Source organism: Macrobrachium nipponense, chromosome 33 (assembly GCF_015104395.2).
Source record: "Macrobrachium nipponense isolate FS-2020 chromosome 33, ASM1510439v2, whole genome shotgun sequence".
In the NCBI taxonomy this organism is placed as follows: domain Eukaryota; kingdom Metazoa; phylum Arthropoda; class Malacostraca; order Decapoda; family Palaemonidae; genus Macrobrachium; species Macrobrachium nipponense.
The window spans coordinates 25206435-25225599 of record NC_087219.1 but is presented as its reverse complement, the minus strand read 5'-3'; the positions used below and the strand labels follow the sequence as shown (position 1 = coordinate 25225599).

At 42.3% G+C, this 19165-nt stretch overlaps 1 protein-coding gene across 4 annotated transcripts in view; it reads left to right on the top strand.

Moving 5' to 3' along the window:
• LOC135203030 (uncharacterized) overlaps window positions 1-19165 on the top strand; it is a 252978-nt gene that overhangs the window by 176775 nt on the left and 57038 nt on the right. For 3 of the 4 annotated variants that reach the window (XM_064232607.1, XM_064232604.1, XM_064232605.1), the window contains exons 7-11: window positions 9424-9563; window positions 10497-10611; window positions 13706-13799; window positions 14249-14487; window positions 14620-14706. In XM_064232607.1, the coding sequence (XP_064088677.1) occupies window positions 9424-9563; window positions 10497-10611; window positions 13706-13799; window positions 14249-14487; window positions 14620-14706 (675 nt within the window). The remainder of the gene's footprint in view (window positions 1-9423; window positions 9564-10496; window positions 10612-13705; window positions 13800-14248; window positions 14488-14619; window positions 14707-19165) is intronic. The other variant, XM_064232606.1, reaches the window with a different exon arrangement.

Sequence of the window (19165 nt, the reverse complement as noted above, 5' to 3'; positions counted from 1 at the left end):
TTCCGAGGGAGATTCCCCCTTGGCGGCATCTCCTGTGACAGCCCCATGCAGAAAGGTTCCACCAGTCAGTAGAATCCCTGTCTCTTTACGGTTGGAGGCTATCAGCTATCTCCTCCGAGAGAGAGGCTTTTCTCAGAAATCAGCTGGGCACATGTCCAGCAGTCTTAGGAAGTCAACCTCCGCAGTTTACCAAGGCAAATGGGCGATCTACTGTGATTGGTGTAAACGGGGTTTTTCTCCACTTGCGACCTCTATTCAGCAAATAGCAGACTTTTTAACCTTCCTCAGAGACGAGAAACGTTTGTCCGTGTCTGCTATTAGAGGCTACAGGGCTGCTCTGAGTTTGGTGTTACGCCTGAAGGGTATTGACATCTCCTCTTCCTGGGAACTTTCCCTGCTATTTAAGGGGTTTGAGCAGTTGTCTTCTCCTAGAGAGCTCAAGCCCCCAACGTGGGATGTTTCCTTGGTGCTTAAGAGCTTGACTGAGAGTCCATATGAGCCCTTGCAAAGCTTATCTGATAGGAACCTGACGCTCAAGACAGTTTTCCTTTTGGCTTTGGCACCTTCCAAAAGGGTAGGAGAGCTCCACGGTCTGAGTTATGAAGTGAAGCACACCAGGGGTTGGAAGTCAGTGTCCTTCGAATTTGTTCCAGAATTCGTGGCCAAGACCCAAAATCCCTCGGTGCATGATGATAGGTTCGCTTCGTTTTCCATTCCATCACTGGCTGAGTTTGTGGGTGGTGATGCTCAAGAGCTTTTGTTGTGCCCTGTCCGGGCCCTGCATTACTATCTTAAAAGGACTCAGCACCTTAGACCAGGCTGCCGCAGACTTTTTGTCAGTACAGGCCGTACAAAGAAAGAGGTGTCTAAGAATACTATCTCTTTATGGATACGGGAAGCCATCAGACAGGCATACTTGACTCTTGATGATTCCATCACCACGTCTGTGCAGGCTAGAGCACATGACGTTAGGGGTATTGGTCCCTCTCTGGCTTTCAAAAAGAACTTGGCTGTACATAAAGTGCTGAGCGCTGGTACTTGGTTACGCCAGTCCACGTTCACCTCCTTCTATCTTAAGGATGTTGCCCACAGATCTATGGACACGTTTTCCCTGGGTCCTGTGGTGGCTGCCCAACAGGTTGTGTAACTCATAGTTGTATCTTACCTAAGATGATTGTGTGGATGAGAGAATGAGTGAGTTGGCTGGCCTCCTTCTTTCTCTTGTGCCTCTCCTTCTTCCTTCGGGCGGTTTAAGGAATTGACACGTCATTTGCTGGACTGGTCTGATACAGTTGAGTGAGGTAGTCATACTGGTAGTGTGGTCATGCAGTATACAATATCTTACCCACTATTTAGTAGCATGGGCTCCGCTCCTGAGCAAGGAGGAGTCGGGAGTACTACAAACCCTAGTGCCCTGGTTTGTTTTTGGACAGTCAAAGTTTCTCTTTGTTTCCCTATAGTACAATGGTTATCCCATATATCATTTTACGTCACTCAGGTTCTGAGTGGTTAGATTTTAGTGTATCTAGCTTCTCAATGGGTTTCAGTCCCTCTCTAAGAACTATTTCTTTTGAGAGCTGAACTGGCGGGTAGGCCCCCAGCCGGTCTAGAATGTGTTATACCTCCCTCCAAGTATTAGTCTATCCTATTATTAAGACCTAAGGTTTGTTCGCTTATGAACAAATGACAAATTTTCTAAGACTATTTTTATTTTTCATAGCTACAAGCCTGAGGTCTTAACATTATACTGCCTGCCTCTAGCCACCTCTCTTTTTGTTAAGTCATCCTGAGTTGGGAAAGACTGGAGTAGATGTTCGGTGTTTGACCACTCTTCACCCGATCTACACATGCGTTGCCAGATACAAGATTCCTTGCTTTCATCTGCTATTTTACTGGATCCAGCTAGGCGCTAGAAATTATCCTATTGTTAAGACCTCAGGTTTGTAGCTATGAAAAATACAAATTGTCTTAGAAAATTTGTCATTTTTTAGTAAAATGAAGTTTTATAGATACACTTATCAAGTAATTACTTAGCTAACTATGCTCCCAAGGCAACATAAATTCAATAATTTGCAAAAAAGTGACTGTTGCAAAGTGGGTTGACAGGCCCCACCCACTGCAGTGGGAGCTAGCAAGCGACTGAGTAGGGTAGGTTCTGATTTAGTAATTACTTAGAAAGTATATCTATAAAACTTCATTTTATTATAAAAATATCACTTTTGTATAAGTAACTTACGTAGTTACTTATGAATCCCACATTCCAAGGGGGGTTGGATGAATGGACTAAACTAATTCAACGCACTAACAAGTGTTATTGCTGAACTGAAGAGTGGCTAACACTGACTAAGTGTTTGTTGTTGCTTACCTTGTAAGAAGCAACAGCAGGAGATGCTGCATCTGGTGGTGCTCATCTTAACCTGCAATGGTGCGGCTGTGAGCCGGGAGTCACCTCTACATCAGTGGATGTCTTGCAACGGGGGAGATGCCTGACCAATGACAAGACATAATACAGAAAATATATGCCCATGACAAAAAGACCAGAGAACAAACCTGTCACCATCTTAAAATGATACTAAAAGAAAACTACTAAGCAACCAGCGAACTTGTGGGTCCTCCGGGTACCAAGTACCCCCATGCTCCCCATAACTTGACATCCTTAGTACGTACAAGGTAAAGAGTAGAAGAGACATTGTGTGTCTCCTATGCTTCCTCACCCAAAACCATGCCAGCCACTGCCAACAAACCAAGGGGACTGCAATTTTCAAACACTATTTCTATTTCTTTCAAATAATGTGATGCAAAGATAGACATAACCTCCAATAACTTGACCAAAGGATCGTAGAAAGTGACAAGTTATGCTTGTAGAGGAGAGAGGGGGCAATCGCTCTGACCTCATGAGCTCTTACTTTAAGCAATAGGAAAAAGTTCTCATGTATCTGGAAATGAACTTCGGATATCAGGTCTCTAATGAAGAACAAGAGGGCGTTCTTGGAAAGTGGATGAGAGGGATTCTTGACAGAATTCCAGAGGTTACTCGAAGGTTCCCTGATTTTCTCCTTTCTATCCAGGCAGTACCTCAATGCTCTGACCAGGCAAAGGACTCTTTCTTCCTCATCCAGGCCAAGGCTATCCATTAAGTTCCTTATATGAAAAGAGCAAGGGCATGGCTTACTAGGATGCTCATTCTTGGCTAGAAAGCCCAAGGTGAAAGGTGAAAGAGCATACTGCGTCACCTTTGGGGAATCCGACCCTTCTGTCTATAGCGTGTAGCTCACTCACACATTTAGCTATAGCCAAGGGTACTAGGAACAGTGTTTTACACAAAAGGTTCTTGAGGGAAACGGACTTGAGGGGCTCGAAAGGCAGGCTCTCAAGCCACTTACGAACTACATCCAAGTTCCAATAAACCACTGCCGACTTCTTGTGTTTTGATGTATCAAAAGACTTCTGGAGGTCATGAAGATGTTGATTATGTAGTTGAAAGCTCCAGATTGCATTGCTTAAAAACAGAGGAAAGCATGGCCCAGTAATCTTTATTTGTGGAAGATGAAAGGTTCTTAGAAGTCCTTCAGTAGAGGAGCAAATCCCTAATCTTGGTTACAGATGTTTCAGAAGACGAGATGTGGTGTCTGAGGCACCATCTACAGAAGACTGCAAGTAGACTGGCAATAGCCTCTGCAGCTGCTCTTGAAAACTCCTTTGCTGTGACAAGCTTTCTGATAGTCTGAAGCCTTTAGAGCAAGCACAGACAAACCTTGGGGGTATCTCCCTAAATAGTAGCCATGGTCTTTTGGGGAGCAGTTACGAGAAGTCTACCAGAAGTGACCAAGCTGAAGGGAGTGAAGGCATAGAGGTCCAGGTCTGACCACTCTATCAGTAGTGCATCTGTCACCCATGCCAGAGGATCCAGGGCTGAGGAGCAGAAGAGAGGAATGAGGTTGTTCCTTGATGTTGCAAATAAATCTATGAGGGTTTGCCCCACATCCTCCACAGGTTGGTGCAAATCCTGTCGCCCAGAGTCCATTCGATGGGAAGGATTTGTCTCCAACGGCTCGGCTCATCCGCCAGGACACTTAATTTCCCCTGAATGGAGCAGGTGATGAGTGTCATTCGATTCTGATGAGCCCACAGAAGCAGCTCTTTTGGCATCTGATAGATGGAAAAGGAGTACATGCCCCCAGTTTCTTGATATACGACAGGGCAGTAGTGTTGTCTGCATGCACAACCACTGTCTTGTTGCACACTTATGAGGAAAAATGATGTAGGCCCAGATGAATTGCCTTCAACTCCTTGACATTGATGTGGACCTTTTTCTCTTCTGGAGACCATGTCCCCAGCCTAGATCCGAGGCATCCGAGTTAAAATCCAGATCGGGGTTGGGAGGAGGAAGGGATCTCCCCTGTGAAAATCTTTCTGGAAGCCACCACTCGAGATCATACTCTATCTCCTGAGTGGTAGAAAAGACTGTCGAGTCTGGTTGAGTCTTCCTGTCCCAGTTGCCTTTGAGGAAAAATTGGAGATTTCTTTTGTGCAACCGCCCCAATGGAACGGAGGTCTTGATTGAAGACAGCGCTCCTAGAAGACTCATCCACTGCAGGGCCGAGCACGATGAGAGAGAGAGGAACTTGTTGACTAACTGAATACAGTTTGCAACTCTCCTGGGGGATGGAAAAGCCTGAGATGTCCGAGAGTTGAGAATCATCCCCAAATACAGAATTTCCTAAGGCGAAACCAACTGGGACTTCTGGAGATTTAGAAGGATTCCCAATTCTTGGGAGAGTTGGAGCATTGTCTGAAGTTCCTTCGTGCACTGTTCCTTTGATGGAGAGTGAAGAAGCCTGTTGTCTAAATAAAGGCTGCTGTTGATGTCTACTAGGTGAAGCCATTTGGTGAGAGGAGAGAGAATTCAAGAAAATACTTGAGGGGTTGTGGAGAGGCCGAAGCAACAGGACTGAAACTGAAAGACCTTCCCTTGGAAGACGAACCTGATGTACTTCCTGGATGTTGGATGAACAGAGATGTGAAAATACGCATCCTTCATATCCAGAATGATCATCCAATTGCCTAGATGAATGGAAGTCATGACTGCCTGGCTTGTGTCCATCTTGAACTTGGTCTTTTATATGAAGCGACTGAAGTTGCTTACATCCAGTACAGGTCTCCAGCCCCCTGATGTCTTGTGAACTACAAACAGGCGATTGTAAAATTCCTGGAAGTGGACCCCTGCTACTTCTTTTATGGTCTTCTTCAGAAGGAGGGAGGATACTTACTTCAAAAGGGCCACATGCCTTTATGAGCCTCTTGAGTATGCCATCAGTGCGATGGGAGAGAAGACCAAAGGAGGGGTCTCCAAAAATAGGATGCAGTAGCCCTCCTTTAACACCCTGACAATCCATAGCCATGGTGTGAGCCCACTTCTCCCAGAATGTGAGAAGCCTGGTTTCCACTGGGGCACGAAGGACTTCTGGCTCACTTCTTAGGTTGGGGCTTGGAGGCGGAGTGTTTCTTGAGGGACTTTGTTTAGAAGTGCAGGTCGGAGTGGGGTCTAGGTTGAGACTGGGGTCTCTTCCCACTAAGGGATGTTGCTGGAGCGGAGAGACAAACTTCAGATGAATGGGTGCCGATAAAGAAGCTTGGGACACGAAGACTGCGTCAGGAGATCCTGGGTAGACTTCTTCCTTCTATAGATCTGAAGCACTGCTCTATCATGGCCTGCGTAAAAGATATGGGAGGGGTCCAGAGGCGCAAAAAGCAAGGCTGACTTCAGTGAGGGTGTAACCCGTCCCGAAGCAAATGAACACCAAAGGTCCCTCTTCTTCAGGAGCCCAAAGGCAAAGAGAGACACAAGTTCCACAGAACCATCTCGAACAGCTTTATCTGGACACGAAAGCACGCCCAGAAGGTTTGCAGAAATGGAGTCCGCTATCCCTGTGGCGTTCTCAGTCTTCTTAGCGAGAGCTCCCACTGTCCAGGCCAGGAAGCTGAACACCTCGAACATCTTGAACAGATTCTTTACAAAGTGGTTTAACGCCGCTGAAGAGAATAAAGCCCTGGCCGAGGGAAAGGCTGAGCGACGTGAAGAGTCAATGAGGCTAGAGAAGTCCTCTTGGGAGGAGGCAGCAACTCCCAGGGAGGCTTCTCCAGTATCGTAAGGCCTATAGGTCCTCTTGATCAGATGCAAGGGAGGGTGTGTGAGCATCACCTTCCCTTGCTTTCTCTTCATTGAGTCACTCTTTGACAACTTTCAAGGCTTTCTTGGAAGAGGTAGAAAGAACCATCATAGGTAGGAAAGAGAGTTCAAGATGAGTCGTCGACATCAGGAATGAGGAGGCAGGAGACGAAGGAGTAGCTGGCATGAAAAACCCAGGATAGCTCTTCAGGAGAAAACGAAGCAGAGACTCGTAAGTCGACAGCATCCTATTTGTCCCCCAAAGAAACTGGAGAAACTTCATTGGTAGTTTTGGTAGAATCTCCTGCAGGAGGAGCTTTCCAGATATAACTCTGGATCTCTGGAAGCTGATTCTTGAGCAGTGCAAGAGAGGGGTTGTCCGATTCAGAGGCTTTGGCGTGCTGTTGCTGATGGTTGCATTGTCCAGAAGGAGAAGGTGCCGAGTGTTGCAAATCAGTAGTAGGCACAGGAGCGGGAGCAGGAAGCGTGGAAATGAGAGCAGGAAGCGCAGAAATGAGAGCAGTAAGTGCAGGAGTGAGAGCTGGTTGTGCAGGAGCCAGTGTTGGCTGCATGGTTGCAGATGGGAGTGCACCCAGGACTGGGCTCTCAGGAGTAGAAGCCTTGCAACGAGAAAGTTGCTCAGGTGACAGGTGACTAACACAGAACTTCTGGTGCTTAGAGTCCTTGAGAGATGGCTGCACAGGTGAATTCCATAGATGAGACAGCAACTGAATGATCTACCCCATAGCTACATGAAGGAAGGCGAGGGCAGAGGTGTCCTTATGCTGATTGATTGGCACAGGAGACTTGGGAGCCGAATCACACTAATGCCATTTCAGTTGCCTAGAAGAATTCATGTAGCGTCTACGACGCCCGTGATCGCACTTAAAATCTGAACTGGAAGATAAACTCGGCATATCCACTGACATGCCATTCCAATGGCAGTCAGGATAGACAGAGGGGGCAGCAACTTGTGGGCAAACCCCATCAGCCTCCCTTGGACTTTTGGTGTGTCATCTCCCTGGTGCAAGGGAGCAGGACAGTGACCTTTGTCTAGGAGAACCAACGGGACGTGAAGCTACCTCTTCCACTGATACTTCACTTAGCACTTTATCACAGCACACTTTTTCCACTTTGTCCATAAGGACTTGAAGAGAAGCCCCCAACTTGGAAACAGGATTTACAACTAGGTTAAACTTCTTGTCAAATTTAGAGTTAATCCTAGACTCTAGACTGGGAATGGCATTGGGTTCAGAAGCATGGGAGCTGAGCACAGGAGTAGGAAGGGGGAAGGAAGAAGGGCTGAGGATAGGAGAAAGGTTGTTATCAGGAGTAGCAGGAAGTGCAAGACTGGAGTCTGTCTTAGGCTTAAAGGAAGAATCCCTACTATAGAGGCCCTACTTTAGGCCCAAGCGGCTGCCATCATTATCCTGTTGTTCTCTAGCTTATTTAAGTGAGATTCCAAAGCTTCCACCTACTGTCATTGCCAGTCCTTACACTCATCATAGGTAAGATCTTTCGTGCACACCTGTCCCCCATACTTGTTGCACATAGTATGTGCGTCATAACAAAGCTTGGTCAACCTAGTCTTGCAGCCTTCGCTACAATAGCAAAGAGAAGTGCTAGAATCAGACATACTAAATGACTAAAGCTAATTATGGAAGAAGCTGAAGATGCAATTTCAAACCAAGCCGAAGGCAACAGATGAAAAAACAACTAAAGAGGGTACATCACCAACTTCAGCAAGCAAAAAAAAAAAAATGGCAAACATGAATTCATGGGCAAGACGACATGTCGATTGCGTAGCATGAATAAGAATGATGCCATTGGCTTTGGTCGCTCGCTAGCTCCTGTTGCAGTGGGTTAGGCCTGTCACCCTCACTTTGCAACTGTCACTTTTTTGCAAATTTTTTAATTTATGATGCCGTGCGAGCGTAATTGTTAGCTGAGTAATTACTTGGTAAGTTACTTATATAAAAGATACTTTTATGTATCATGCTCTTTTATTTTCTTAACTTGTTTAGCTAGAAGATATGGTAAATGAAGAGATGGAGGAAAAGAGGTTAGGTAGTGTCACTAAGAAGAGGTTGGCGATATCAATGGAGATGAAAATTTCCATCATTAAGTGTTCTGAAAAAGGTGACTTTATTTTTTCTCTCTCTCTTTAGGCCAAGGTTTACCTGTAAGTTCATTAAATCTGACATTAAAAATTTGTAGAACTACTGTACAGACCATAGTAAACAATTAGGCAAATAAAATTCCACATTTTTGTTGAAGAGTTATTACATATTAGGGTAAAATATCTGGCTGTGACACTGTCTAAGAAGTTGTTGTCCAGTGTAGGGTACCATAAGGTGGATTGCGGTGCCAGAGACTTTGAATTTCGGTTATCAGTGTTTTCAGTTACTGTCAGGCCCCCACCGGAACCCTGCCAGTCAGCGTAGGCTGCCTGAAATGAGTTTTTACATACTAGATTTATTAGATTGAATTAGATGCAAGTTTTAACAAACTTAATTTTAGTTATCATTTGGCATATATTTTTTTAGTTGTCATATTTTTTGTGTTCATTAATTCAACAGATGACAGTATGAACAGGTACAAGTGACCCTTATCTGTAGATTATTTTGATTTGTAAAGGTGAATAACAGAATGGTAATGTGTTGTCAGAAATATTGTGTGATAAGCATAGAATTTATGTTTATGCTCAAAAACTACAATGTACTTTGAGCACCACGCTTTAAGCCGAACTATGATTATCAGCATCCTTTTGGTTGTCCAACTGCTTAACACATGTACATTTACTGTTGTCTCTTCTTGCTTTGCTATTCAATGTGTTTGATTTAAGTCTTGCCCTTTATTTCATCCCTCATTTTAGAACAATACTTGAGGCCAGCTCTATTATGATAATATGATACACTAAAACAGAAACTGATATGTTACATATTATAAAGGCCGACTTAAACAGGTTGAAATTCTTGTCACACTAGTAGTGCCCAAACCAGACCTGGTTATTTTTTATTTTATGTTGATGCTAACGCCAGTCAGTCCCTTATATACTGCATTTGCCGGCATATTAGGCACGCTTTTTATATTTTTAAATGTATCAAAAACTGCCCTGCATCCAGGGTATTACGAATACCATCTGCATTTTCCAACAAAGGTACACTGCAAGCAATAGTACTTTCCTTTTGGAAAATATAAGGTAAGATGTATGTATGGTCTGTGGTTAAATAGTTTTGAATCTTTTCTTTTAGGACTGATGATGGTTGAGGAGTATCGGAAACATTCTAAGCACAAGGAACCATACTATAAGTGTAACCTTTGTGGGGTTCATGGAAGGACAGAATTAATGTTGAAGCACCTTGTCGGTGATAAACACACAGCTAAGTATATTGTAAGCACATTTCAGCTTTAATTAGTCTGGTTTAACCTCTTAATTGTTGCACTTGGTTTTATCAGTTGCATACTAGTATTTTCTTAGAAATTGGAGAAATCTAAATGAAAACTGGTATAATAGCTTTGATAATTTTTGAACTTTTATGCAGTGCCTGACCTGAAATATGCCTGAAGGATTAACAAAGTTAATTACATCTCTTCAGTAAAAAAAAACAAAAAATAAGGTTAGTATATTCTAAGTAGGTAAGAGTTGAAATGATGGGGTTTATTTGTCATGGAACTCCCCAGAGCTGGGCAGTACTGGCAGTGCACCTTGCATGGTGCAATGTAGGCATTACTTAAGGTTCTTTGGAACATCCCTTCAGCCCCTAGCTCCAATCTCTTTCTTTCTTTCTTTTTACTGTGCCTCCTTTCATATTCTCTTTCTTCCATGTTACCTTCCTTCTTCTAACAATTATTTTAAAGTACAGCTGTGAGGTTACCCTCCTGTTACACCTTTCCAACCTGTTTACTCTCAGTTCCCCTTTCAGTGCCCAATGACCTCAGAACTGTGCTTTGCCTGTGGCCTAAATTTTATATACTATTCCTTTGCCATGCAACAATGTTGAAGGAGCAAGTTTTACAGTTATCAGGCTGTAATGTTTCATTTTGGTAATTTATAAGGTCTGCTTTTGTTTGGGGTATTATTTAAAACCCTTTGTCCTTAGAAATAGGTTGTCTAAGGTAAATTTGTCACAAGTGGAAATTAAAAGACAGCCTTCAAATGACACAGCAAAGAACCTTTGATGATAAGAAAGGCAAGTAGTCTTTTAAGCATTTAGAAAATAAAGCAAATTACTTGAATTTTGTTTTAGTAATAAAATGAAACATTGCTTTAAAATTCATTCAAAAGAAAATTTAACTACAGAAGATTTTTTCTTCTACTCTCCAGGGAACTAGGTGTAAACTGTCAACCTCTGCTCTTACCTTAATGGAACGAAAAAATATTCACCGTCAGTTACTTGATTTCGAGGGTCTCAACTGTAGCCTGATCAAAAGGATTATAGGTAAGGAAGTTTGGTAGTGTTCTTCAATTTCCCACTTTTTGACCCATTTGCTCTTAGGGGATTAGTGACATCAGTGTACCTCACATGGTGCACTATAGACATTACTTAACCCTCTTACGCCGACTGGACGTATTTTACGTCGACATTTTTTGTCTCTCTTGTGCCGACTGGACGTATTTTACGTCTACTTACAAAAGTTTTTTTTTAAATTCGCGGAAAAATACTTATAGGCCTACCAGCCTAAAACTTTTGAATCACGCGCCTTGGGGGATGCTGGGAGTTCACGGATCAAGGTGTTGTTTTGTTTACAATCGTTACGCAGGCGCGCAAGCGCGAATTTCTTTCTTGCCGTACTAAAAAGTATCTGTGACACATCTCGGAAATTATTTCGTCACTTTGACATAATTTTTGTATCATTGTAAATTAGCCGTTACATGAAGTATTATATATGAAAATGTGCGCATTTTTATGTAGAATACAACAATAAAATACTCATGATTGTAGCTTTTATCCGTTTTGAGATATTTTTATATAAATAACGATAATTGCCAAAATTTCAACCTTCGGTCAACTTTGACTCTACCGAAATGGTCGAAAAACGCAATTGTAAGCTAAAACTCTTACAGTCTAGTAATATTCAGTCATTTATCTTCATCTTGAAACAAATTCGAAGTCTCTAGCAAAATATTTAGATTTATGGTGAATTTAAACAAAAAATCTTTCCTTCCCTCCGCGCGCGGATTCTCCGCCACAAATCTCTGAAATGCGTACGTCCCATTCTCGGAATATTTGCTCCGTTTCATATTTGGCATTTCATAGAGTTTTATATATGAAAATGTGCGCAATTTCATGTAGAATAAAACGAAAAATATTTGAAGGTTGTAGCTTTTCTTATTTTTGAAATAATTGCATATAAAAAATATATATATAAAAATTCGACATTCGGTCAACTTTAACTCGTCAGATATGGTCGAAAACTGCAATTGTAAGCTAATACTCTTACAGTATAGTAATATTCAATCATTTGTCTTCATTTTGAAAGAAATTGGAAGTCTCTAGGACAATATTTAGATTTATGGTGAATTTTTGAAAAAAATATTTATGTCCGTGCGTTACGAATTCATGCATTATTTTGTGATGATATTTTGTGTTGCTTTTATTGTTTTACAATGTGTTATATACCAAAATGATCTCAATTTAGTGTACATTACAACGAAAAAAAAGTAACTTGTTACCTTTAACCATTTTGCGCACAGCGCGATTTGAATACAATTATATATGAAATTTCGTTTTTGCGCTATCATATATCTCATTATTTATATATGATAATGATAATTTTTTGCATTTCTGATGGTTGCATACTAAACTTCAGCCAATGACAAAAAAAGGAGCCCAAAATGAACTCTTAATCTTGAAAACTAAGCTCGCTGGGATTTTTTGAAAAAAATATTTTTTCCCCTTCCGCGCTCACTCCGAAACCCCTCCGGCATACAGGAGACTATTTTTTATTTACCACTCCGGCGTAAGAGGGTTAATGTTCTTTGCAGCATCCCTTTGGCCCATAGCTGCAACCCCATTCATTCCTTTTGCTATATGCTCATATTTGCTTTCTTCCATCTTACCTTCCAACCCCCTTAACAATTGCTTTGGCATTACATATTTTTCATGCAGAATGACCTCATAGGCCCCAGCTCTTGGCCTTTGGCCTAAATTTTATATTCCAGTTCACATTGATAATTTGATGGCTTGTTGATATGTAATTTTTTTATTTTCTTCATTAGAAAAATTGTTGATATATTTGATGTCCAGACAGTAGAAAATATTCTTTTGAGACATAGATTTAGATGGGTTGGACATGTTAGGAGGAGGTAATTAAGGAAGATGAAACCTTTGATTAGATGAGAATTCAGGTGGTAAATAAACAAGATAGACAAGAGCGGAGTGAACTCTTTTCCCGTGTCATCACTTAAAAAGTCAGTGATCATGATTTATCTGCTGAAACTGGCAATTCCAGAAAGTTAGTTCATGCTGAAGTCAGTACGTATAGTATTGTGCCAGCTTTTGTGTAGTATATAGCTAATGCCTCCCACTGGCATCGTATTCACAGGACTTCCCCGTCCAGTTTAGTAGGGACAGATTGTCCGTTTATGAAAACATAGGTCTGTAGTATTCCCATGAGAACAAAATAAAAATGTTAAAAGTATGATTTGTATTTTTCTTAGGACACAAATCTGCCCTTTAATAAGGGTAGTTTTTACCATCCTCAGCATCCTTATTGTAGTCAATCTATCCACAGCAAGAATGTTAAACTGGCTGCAGAGGTTGATTCACACAGTTACAGAGGTAGGCCACTTTAATAGAATAAAATAGAATATATAGAATTTAGGCCTACAGCCAAGTGCTGGGGACCTACGAGTTCATTTAGGATTGAAAGGGAAATTGACAGCAAGAACGTTCGAAAGTGTAACAGGAGGAAAACTTTACATTTGCTCTGTATGAAATAATTGTTTGAGGGGGTGGAATGTCTGATGGAATAAAGAGAATGTGAATGGAGATACGGTAAAAGGAATGAAAGAGGTTGCAGCTATGGGCCGAAGGGATGCTGCAAAGACCCTTAAGTAATGCCAACAGTGCACCACGTGAGGAGCATTGGCAGCACTACCGCCCCAGTGCCTCAGCAGCATGGTTGGTATGGTATTGGCGTCCCACCTCGGTGGTCGTGGGTTCGTTTCTCGGCCATTCCATTGAGGAGTGAGAGATGTGTATTTCTGGTGATAGAAGTTCACTCTCGACGTGGTTCGGAAGTCACGTAAAGCTGTTGGTCCCGTTGCTGAATAACCACTGGTTCCATGCAATGTAAAAGCACCATACAAACAAACAAAAATTGTTTGTTTGTTTGTATGGTGCTTGTAAGCCACTTGAGTTTGTGAGAAGCCGTAAGCCTAGGTAATAGGTTTTGTTTTTGAGTAAAGATAGCCAAGGAGTACCTTGTAAGAGCAACTCCATTTATGACAGCGTAGTTTTGTAGTATCCAAAGAATAATACAAATTTATTTTAAAATTTGTAATTTTTTAACATACTTGTATCATTTCAGGTTACAAGTACTTTCCAGACAAATGGATAGCAAAAGATAAAGCCATGTCAGGTGGGAGAAATTGCAAAATGTTAACAGAAGATGTCAGATGTCGGTAAGTTTATGTAATTTTTCATATTTTGTCAAAGATTAATCTAACATATATTATATAATAGGGCATTCAGTTTACAACCAGTGATCAAGCAGTTTAGGAAGGGAATATAAAATTTAGACGTTTTAGGAGTGGAATGGAAAATCTAGACCAAAGGGCAGATGCTGAGACATATGAAATCATTAAGTGCCGATAGGGAAATTAAAAGGTGTAACAGGAGGGAAGCGTCACAGTTGCACCATGAAACAATTGTTAGGAGAGAATGGAAAGTGAGATGATAGCCAAAAAATACAAATGGAGGTACAGCCAAATTAATGAAAGGGGTTGCAGCAAGGGGCTGAAAGGATGCTGCAAAAACCTTAAGCAATGCTTACAGTGCACCATGTGAAGTGCATTGATGGCACTACTCCCTATGAGAATTATCCCTTAAGGATTATGTTTTTTCTTATGAGTTCCAGGTCTTCTTCACCCGTCCCTGGTGCAAGCACCCATCGTTCAAGATCTTCCGGCTATAGTCCGATAAGAAGTCAGTCACCTGACCAGGATCAGGATAAGTGGAACACAACTATAGAGCTGGATCCTCAAAGTCCATCATCTGAAAGGAAAAGAAAAAGACGATCTTCCGCATCTCCAGAGCTTGCCAAATATCGAAACAGGAGCCCTTCTCCTGTTATTATTGCTAGCAGTTTTTGTAAGTGCAACTTAATGTCTGTTAGTAAGTTAGATTGTTTGAATATATTTTCTAGTATTTATTGTGTATAATACTGACATGACCTGAAATTAATAGTCTTGTTTTCTCTTGATCTTATGCTGCCGAATACAGGGGCAAACGATAAGAGTGTGCAGGTGCACACTGGAGAGGAAATTGCTGTGAGGCTGAATTTTGTGGTAAAAACTATGAATATGCCTGGTAAGTTCATCTTTTATTGCATGTCTTTGTTCCCCGTAAGGGGATACTGCTGTCAGTGCACCTCATTACTAAAGGTTGTTTGCAGCGTCCCTATCTGCAACCCCTGTCATTCATTTTACTATACCTCCATTCATATTCTCTTTCATCCATCTTACTGTCCACTCTCATCTAACAATTGTTTCAGCAACATTGTCAGCACTGAATTACCTCATAGGTTCCTGCACTTGGCCCTTGACCTAACTTTTATGTTCCAATTCCGTTTGTCTTAGTTTTAATAACTGGAATGTGTCATCATACAGTACTAGTTTTAAGTAGTAAAGCATAATAGCATCTACATTTTGAAACTGTGTGGCTGAAAAATTTGTTTTCATATTGCTTACTAGAGTAATTAGACTTGGCTAATACAAACTTTACCACTAAAACTCAGAACAGGCAGTCCCCGGTTATCGGCAGGGATTCCGTTCTGATGGCTTGACGGTGAGCGAAAATCACTGATAACTGAAAATTGGCAATTTTCTGCGCTTATCGGTGCCGATAACTGGTTAATTGCGCCTCTGTAAAGTACGTGTCAGTGCCAATACTCTTTTAACTGGTGCCGATAACCAGAAATTGGCTCATTTTGGCATCGAAATGGTGATTTTTTGGTGCTAGATAAGTGCCATAAAAACAGATCACAGATAACCGAGGCCACAGATAACCAGGGACTGCATGTGTGTGGATTAACCTGATGCCTTACAAGATATAGTACTGTAGACTATACTAAATATTGTACACATCATGAAATAGGCAATTACGTACATACATTAAAGAATATTTATATATATGTAACTAATGTAAATTACCAAGTACTACAGTACGTAGACCCCCCCCCCCGTATTTACTGGGGATTGGTACCACATCCTTCCTGCAAATAGCTAAAATCTGCAAATATTTAGAATCCCTCTAAAAATGCTTAGAACTAACTATTTTGATAGTTAAAACACAAAAAAACCTCGTATTCGCATTCTCAAGATTCGTGGACTCACCTATTCGTGGGTTTTTCTTTGGACCACATCTCCCATTATTCACAGGAAATTCACCTATTCATGTGTTTGTTACGACACGTAATACAAATCCTCGGTCCTTTACATAAGGAATTACTATTCAGCGCTAGCTGGACCGGTGGTAAGATTTACTAACAAAGTAGTTCGGCAGTAACTGCTTGTCCAATGGTCGGGAGTCCCGCCCGACTGGAGGTAAACATGTCACTTTGCTTTCGACCGCCTTTGTGGCGGAATCACAAGCTCAAAAACAAGCTGCAGAATCCCCCCCACATATACCTAATCAGTCCAGCTGCCAAAATCCACCCTCAATCACACTTTCTTCTTTACACAACAAATACAGCAGGACAATTGACCTACACCTATACAAAAAAAAAAAAAAAAAAAAAATGTACCTACCAACACTATGCAAAAACAAACGAAAAAACAAAACACATGTACTTACCAATCAATCCAGTCACTCCGGGCTATCCTGTGCTGTCCACTGATCGAGGTCACAAGAGATACCAACAACAACACAAAAAATCACAACCCACAACCCAATAACACAACGACCAAGGACTATAACACAACAACCAAGGACCACAACAACAACAAGGAACACAACCACAACCTCACATACAACAAAAACTCAGCAACACAACAAAGACCAATGCACAAACAATTACCAACAACACAAAAAACCAACAACACAAAAAGGCAACACAAACACCCACTAACAACCTCAAGAAATCACAACAGCCCCCAGCAACAACAACCCTCAACCACAACAATCACATACAACCCTCAGAAACTCAAAAGCACAAATCCAACAATACAGCTCCAAATCAATTAACATCAAACTTAATAATAACCAACAACAAATCAACAACACACAACTCAAACGAATTTCACCGCCTTCACTAGATCGCTGCCGATACCACCGACTATCACCAGCTCTCACTAAAGACTGACTCAAAAAAACTCAGAACTCTGATCTCTACCAGCAGACAACCCAGCCAGAACTCACTAACAGCCAATACAGTCATTAACTATCCATACAGCAATTAAACCCTCTCTCCTCCTTCATCTCTCTCTCTCTCTCCTCTCTCTCTCTCTCTCTCTCTCTCTCGTCTCTCTCTCTCTTAATCTCCAATCTCTCTCTCTCTCCCCCCTTCTTCTCTCTCTCGTCTCTCTCTCTCTCTCTCTCTCTCTCTCTCTCACACAGAGGTTGTCAAATGGAACTCCATAACTCCTCCATATTTCCTCCCCTGTTACATTTGACAACGTCTCCTTTCACTCACAACACCCACACTAAATAGCCTTCCGCAACACCCACGGATGCTCAGGTGCAGGTCCCCTGGATCTTGTTTGAGTGCCCTCATACACACTCAGTTACACCGCCATCAACTTCGCCCAGATCACTTCCAGTCAGACTACCATTAGTATCTCCCTCACTTCCATCCCCCCAAATCCCATTCACTATCTCATCTACCCCTTCTAACTCTTGTCCGAACATCTCTCGTAACTCTGCCACCAAATCACTTACCTCATTTACACTCCTGCCAAACTCCCGAAGAGACTCATTCATACTGCCAACTACATCCTTACTACCTGATTCCCTTCCCGGTGAAACTTCACTAAACCCTGTCAATTCAAACCCACACATGCTATATGTATCATTCCTCCCCTCAAAGTCATCTGTATTACACTGTGTAGCCTTATCCACCATTTTTACCTAAACAACCTAACCCCTCATCATGCAGCTCACGTTTCTTCTCCCTTTCATTCCCTTTCCTTACCTTTTTCCGCTTCCTTCCATACTCAACCAACACCAACTGCCGATCTTCCAGACCCATTTGCTCACTGACACTCGGCTCACATTTATTCACCCTCAACCCCTCACTCATCGCATTCTCCCGAACATACTGTCGCATACTGGAGGACCCACCCAACTGAATCCCCTTAACACCTAGTTTCCCGAATTCTCAACCTGACTCATCCTCTTTTGCCTACAGACACTTGCCACGTGACCTTCCATTCCACATTCAACACACTTCGTGCGCTGTTCTTTACACATCCTAGCATAATGGCCATTCGTCCCACAGTTGCCGCAAACTATGTTCATACGGGTACCCTGACATCCACTAGCGATGTGCCCTGCCTGTCCACACCTATAACATTTAATACAGTAAGTCCTCGGGTTACGCTGGTCTCGACTTACGATGTTTCGTGGTTACGAACGCGCCCCCATAAAAATATAAAAAATAATATTTTGCGTCGTTCCGTCTTACGCGGTTTAGCGTCGTAAGCAACGTAAACAAACACGCGAACTAGTTCCTGGCGCACGGCGGAAGAATAACGCTTTGTGGGGGAGGACGGCGTCGCTTCGCTACGCTCATTCCTCGCCCATACGCCATTTTGGTTGTTTACACTGCCTCTCTCTCCCTCGTGTTGTATCGTTTTTGTAACTTTTTGCTCTTTGTTATGGCTCCCAAGCGCAAGGCGGACTCTTCTGATGGTAGTGCATCGAAGAAAAGAAAGGCCATCACCATGGAAATTAAAGTGGACATTATAAAGCGATCTGAGAAGGGGGGAGAAAACGCCAACAAAACATTGGCCGCTCGCTTGGCCTTAGCCGTTCGACCGTTGCTACCATTATCAAAGATAAAGAGCGCATCGTTGAACATGTGAAAGGATCTGCTCCTATGAAAGCGACAGTGATAACTAAGCAGCGTAGTGGTCTAATAATTGAAATGGAAAGGTTATTGGTGCTTTGGTTGGAAGACCAAAAATCAACGGCGTATCCCAGTCAGCCTTATGGTGATTCAGGAGAAGGCGAAAAAGATTGTTTGAAGCGTTTGAAAAAAGAAAAGGGGGAGGGAAGTGAAAGTGAAGAGTTTTGTGGCTAGTAGGGGTTGGTTTATGCGATTTAAGGCTCGGGCCAATTACCATAACCTTAAATTGCAAGGTGAAGCTGCTAGTGGGGATGAGAAAGCAGCGAGTGAATTTCCTAAAGCGTTATCTGAGATAAATTAAGGAGGGGGGTTATTCTGCTCAGCAAGTGTTTAACGTAGACGAGACAGGTTTGTTTTGGAAACGTATGCCTAACCGCACTTACATCGCCAAGGAGGAGAAGTCAGCACCCGGTCATAAAGCCAGCAAGGAGAGGCTAACTTTACTTCTTGGGGGTAATGCTGCTGGCGACTTCAAACTGAAGCCCTTGTTGGTGTATCAGGCTGAAAATCCAAGGGCACTCAAGGGCATTTGGAAGGGTCAACTACCAGTTAATTTGGAAGTCCAACAAGAAGGCATGGGTGACACTTGCAGTGTTTGAGGACTGGTTCGTAAACCATTTTGTTCCAAGTGTGGAGCGGTATTGCGCCTCCAAGGGTATCCCCTTTAAGGTGTGCTAGTGCTGGACAATGCCCCTGGACACC